The sequence below is a fragment of the Quercus lobata genome, chromosome 11 (assembly GCF_001633185.2).
Source record: "Quercus lobata isolate SW786 chromosome 11, ValleyOak3.0 Primary Assembly, whole genome shotgun sequence".
NCBI lineage: Eukaryota > Viridiplantae > Streptophyta > Magnoliopsida > Fagales > Fagaceae > Quercus > Quercus lobata.
The window spans coordinates 52306908-52312300 of NC_044914.1; the positions used below are offsets into that span (position 1 = coordinate 52306908).

Sequence of the window (5393 nt, forward strand, 5' to 3'; positions counted from 1 at the left end):
TGATTTTTCCCCTTTTCACTTGATTGTTATGGTCAACCGGCCTCGGATAAAGGAAGATATATGGTCAATATTAAGAAAAGTAGTGAATGAAGCTGTTGAAATTTGTTATACTGAAAACTTAAACCTTTTCATTTCTTCTTTATTGTGGTCTTTGTTCAGCTAATTATTGTAAGGGCGATTGTTTGAAAGAACATGGAATTTTCTGGTTATAACTGATATTGATTTTTTTTTTGAACTTCGGCTATTGAATGAATGTACAGGGGCCGTCTTTTGGTAAGGCAGCCCGTTCATGACAACCCATGGGACATCAAAGATGTTAGAGGAGGTGTCATTGGTGTTCATGGCTTCCATTCCAGTTTCTGTGATCTGTCTAACGAAGGGTGGCTTGTCTCTTAAAATGGTTATAACTTCTTCTTTTTCTTGGTTATTGTAAGCTTCAAGTTCATATTATTTTGCTATCATGGGTTAAACATTGCTTCCGTTATTTATTTCTGCAGTTGTGTCTACAACTATGATCCAAAAACCTGAACCTGTGATTAATTTTATATTAGCTAACCAGGATATAAGAGCATAAGTGCATTGACTTGGTAAAGGTAAGAATCGGCTAAACGTTGTGCAAAAGATTCCAGCTTTAGTGTTTAATCCAAAATTTCAATCTTTTTGTTCATGTACAGGCTAAGAGAATGCTGAAAAATTTGCAGGATTAAGACAACGCACCAAAGCATAGAATATAAAATAATTGGCCTGAGTGATTCTCGATGCAAGGACCAGTTGTGTGTGCTTTGTACCGAAAATATTTCCCCATCCTAATGTCCTCAGCCTATTACTACTTGAGACAACGAAAACCAAACCCTATCATCGTATCAGCATTCCTTGATGGAAGGGCAATTCTATATATCACTCAAATGCCCATTGGTTCTCCTTCCGAACCTCTGCTTCTTCTTCTGGAGTGTAATCATTCTTGATGTGGAATGTCTCGCGAATCTCTTCTGGAGTCTTTCCCTTCATCATGTCTGCCACAGTCTTGCAAGTCAAGTCCAACAGCCCCTTAATGTTCAAATAGTTGGCCGCCTAAAAATTGGAACAATAGGAACACCAATCCTCCGAGTAAGACAATGAATACAAAATTAGAAAAAATTATAATAATGTCTTATAAACGAGTGAACGTAAATGAAACTGGTCAATACAACGTCCTACTAAGGGCATGCACACCACAAATACCAAAAGTTGCTAAAGCAAAACCTGCATCACAGCATAAAAAATACAAGAAATTCTAGGTTATAATCCTATAGTAGCCCTTTTTATAAAACCAGGCATCATACATTGCTTGCTCAGTTTTTTACAACATGGATGCATGACTACATAGCAAGTAGCAATGACAGTAAAGTGTAATCAGTTTAGCTTCAAGGTTCTAAATATAATTTGTCAACAATCAAGAGCTGAGAGAACATATTTTCTCATCATAAAACTAAATTCCTTTGATACCCAAGAAGTAATCATACAAATTAAAAGTTTAAAACCAAAAGCAAATAGCACTGATATCACCATCAAACTGCTACCCATTGTAGCAAACAATCTTTTGGATTTAAAATGACATCTAGGAACAACAATTTACAGAACTTCTACCTCTCAATCAATGTTCATTTGATTCACTATTTATAACAAAATAACCATGAGCTGAACAACACCTAAACCAACAAACCCAACCATATTGAATCTTCACAACCAAGCAAACAATTCATGAAACCACCATAACACAACAAAATCATTTACAACAGGACTGACAACATAATCCCATAACATATATATGCAGAACACAACTTAATAACATAGAATAAAGATGGAAGAGGTAGAGGCAGAGCTCAAGATAATCAACATATCAACAAACAGAACATTCACCTTTTTAACTTGTTTTCTCAGCATCAAAACAGATAAAATAACCCATCTTTTTCCTTCTCACCTCTTATTTTCTCAGCATCAAAACACATTATTAGTGATTAAAAAAAAAAAAAAACAATTACTATAGTAAAAATAAAAAAAATCCATTCAATGCATAACCCCACAAAAAAAGACACATACTAATCAAAGAAAAACAGTAAAAAAAATTAAGGGCAATATATCAATCAGCCCATTGAAAACCCAAAACAAAAACCCTTTTCATTTGAAAAGTATAACATAACAGGACTCAAATTTCCTGTCTTTTTCCATTTCACCCTCCTGCTTTCTCAGCATCCAAACAGAGATCCGGAACAAAAATCTTTTTTATTTTTTAAACAACAACTAGAACAAAAATTGCTTAACAAGACCAAGGACTAAAGCATAATGAAGGGCAAAAGAAAAATTCTGCTCATTGAAAACCCCAAAACTAAAAACTAAACATAACTGTACTTAAAGTTCCAATCTTTTTTTCTTCCTTGCTGATAGGTAAAAGAGCTAGTAATGGGTAAAGTTCCAATCTTTTTTCCTTGTCACCCTCTTGTTTTCTCAAGATCCAAACCGAAACTCAAGAAAGAAACTTTTAAAAAAAAATATTAAACTATTAACAAACCAAAAAAAAAAATCACAACACAAACAAATCAATGAAAGCAGTAAATTAAGCAGAAAGAATCGCCAAAAGGGTACTTTGAAAAAGGAACGAAAGGTGTAGGTCGGACCAGAATGAGGTCGAAGAGATTGTTCTGATCAACCTTGACGAACTCAGTGTCCCATTCAGCGAGTGGGTCGGTGGTACTGTTGGAAGTGTAAGGGGTCACAGAGGGCTCAGACTCGCCAGCAGCCTCTTTGTGCTTCTTGCAGTACTCGATGACCCGTGAAAGAATGCCACTCGTGACGTTTGGCAATGGTATCTCATTGTTGGCGCAGCCATCTTCGATTATGTGCTTTATGGTCAGTGACTCCATAGCCACGCTCTCGTCCACCTCAAAGGACTCGCCGTCTGAGCTTTTCAGGGTCACCTTCTTCGTGTTCTCGTTCTCGTTCTCGTTCTCCTTGTTACTCACCACCATGCTTGTTGAAGACGACGCCATTGTTGTTTTCACAGATAGAGAGAGACAGCTAGCGAGCTGTAGTGTTGGGATGAGAAGGTGAAAGAGTGAAGGACAGAGTATTTATAAAGGAGGCGTGGGGCTAAAGAAACTGAGGCGGCGTGTTTTTTGTGGTGTACTTCTGTTTTTGAGAAAGGTGTTGTGTAACTTTTTTTTTTAAGCCAAAGGTGTTGTGAACTCTTTTATTTTATTTTAGAATAGTGTTAAGTTAATATTAATCCTTTGTCCTCTTGGGTTTGGATTTTTTTTTTCCTTGTAGCATAGGATTTTTAAAAACTGTATTATTTTAGGGGTTCCTAAGGTGAGTTTGGTTCGACTTTTTGAAAAAGTTGTGGTTTTAAAAAGTACTTTATGAAATTGGAAATTTTTTTTTAAGCATAACATTTAATAAAAACTGTCAAACGGTGCTTTTTGAAAAAATTGAGTATTTGACAATATTTATCAAAATTTTTGCTTGAAGTATAAATTACTAAAAAGGAAAAAATAATTTCACAACATTTTACAATAATTTTTTTTTTGAGAAATAAAAACACACACAAGAGAGAGTGAAAGAAGATTTCACAATAATTTTATAAAAAAATTTTGGATAGCAAGTTGTTATTGGTAGGTGAAAATTTTATGTTAGTAGTAACCTAAATTATAATCAATAATAATTTACCACCTAAAATTTATAGAAAAAAATATTGTGAATGTAACATTATTCAAATATAAATTATTCTATTTTTTAATATATTTATTCACACCTTTGCCCCCACACCCAACCCAACAAGTTGGGTCGGTTTTTAGGGGTGGTGGGTTGGGGTGAGTCCGGTCATGAATTTTTTTAACAGTGGGTCAAGTTGGGTTTGGGTCATGAGATTTACAAACCCGCCTAACTTGACCCGACCTACTTATATTTAATATATGTTTAAATATAAAAATATATATTAAAAAATATATTATATAATTTTATTTATTTATTTTTTCCCCGTTTCCTAATTAAAACTCAAATCCTAAGTTTTTCTCATATAGTTTGTGTTTGTTTGGCATTATGCTCATGATTATTTGATTATAAATTTGCTTTTACTTGTAGTGGTGTTGTTCTAATTCTCAATTTAATAATAATAATAGTAATTAAAAAAAAAAATTGTCTAACCCAACCAGATCCACGTGAATTGAGTTGGGTTGGATTTTTTTTTAACCCACTATGGTGGGTTGGGTTGAAAAACTTTTCTACCCGACCCATGCACACCTCTAATCACAAGAAACAACCCTTCACCTTTTGAGAAGAGTTGTTAATTGTAATTTTCTCTATAAAAATATTACCATACTAAAGAAATTAAAGTGCTAGTTATACCTATATAGTATATACTATTGTGAGAGACCGCGCCCCCGGCCCGTTTTATGGGATGTTGGGCCAAACCCATGTGAATGGGTGGAGTCGTGTTATTGCCTCTCAAAATGGAGGTTCGACTAGTTATATTTTTCCCTTTAGATCAAGGGTTTTACAATGGAGTCACCACTTATTTAATTATTGGAAAAATAAGAAAACCATAATTGAAAAATTCATCATTTTATTAATTTGAAATTGGATTTACATTGATCATAGGAAAATTACATGACTTTGGTCCTAAATACAATCTAAGATAAAGTACATGGCTTTGTTTCTTAGTTACAATCTAAAAATCAAAAATTACATGGATAAGCATTTGATCTACTAACCCTTGATCTAAGCTCGGAGGCTATGTTACAAGGTGGGAAGGTATTAGGCACCCACCTTACCCGGTGAAACCGGTCTTCTAGACTATGATGGCCAACATTCATATCATATCATCCAATATGTTAATCAATTTATATGTTGAATTTAATGTGTGTGCATGTGATAAACCCTAATTCAATTTATTAAGTATTGCATTTGGATTGAAAAATAAATTCTAGTGAATGTATGTGGATGGTGATAACCTAGATTCAAGGATTTGAAAGAAATATTAAACAAACGTATTTTTCATATTTTTGATGTGGATTTAAGATTAAATCTAGTAATATGTATGAATATGTGATGAACAATCAAGAACATGTGAAGAACATATAAGAACAATTAAACATATTCAAGGGAATTATCATGGTTTAATCTTAAATTCTCATCATGGTAACATAAACAAACAGTTAGGGAAGATGATTATACCTTCATGCAAGATCCATATGATGGAGGAGGGGACTCTTGATAAAGGTCCTAAGAGTGGGAGGAAAGAAGAGCTAGGAGAGGGAGAGTGAGTCTCACTCAATACTTTGAGTCTCAAGAAGACCAAGATATGATAAGACTACTTAACTTCACTAGAACTCAAGAGAAGAGAAGAGAGGGTTTTTTTT

At 34.0% G+C, this 5393-nt stretch overlaps 1 protein-coding gene across 1 annotated transcript; it reads right to left on the reverse strand.

Annotated features, from left to right (window-relative positions):
• Nucleotides 1–642: 642 nt before the first annotated feature.
• LOC115968378 (SKP1-like protein 1B) lies at nt 643–3163 on the reverse strand. The gene is made up of 2 exons (XM_031087761.1): nt 2655–3163; nt 643–1071 (listed from the first exon to the last, which is right to left on the reverse strand). Exons 1-2 carry the CDS (start codon nt 3024–3026, stop codon nt 898–900), a joined length of 546 nt encoding a protein of 181 aa, XP_030943621.1. The 5' UTR covers nt 3027–3163; the 3' UTR covers nt 643–897.
• Nucleotides 3164–5393: the final 2230 nt, after the last annotated feature.

What these genes read in the sequence shown, in the direction of transcription:
- LOC115968378 (XM_031087761.1), bottom strand. Translation starts at nt 3,026, where the DNA reads ATGGCGTCGTCTTCAACAAGCATGGTGGTGAGTAACAAGGAGAACGAG. An exon ending in ATCTCTTCGACCTCATTCTG is followed by an intron (nt 1,072 to 2,654) that starts GTCCGACCTACA and finishes TCCAATTTTTAG; the next exon opens with GCGGCCAACTATTTGAACAT.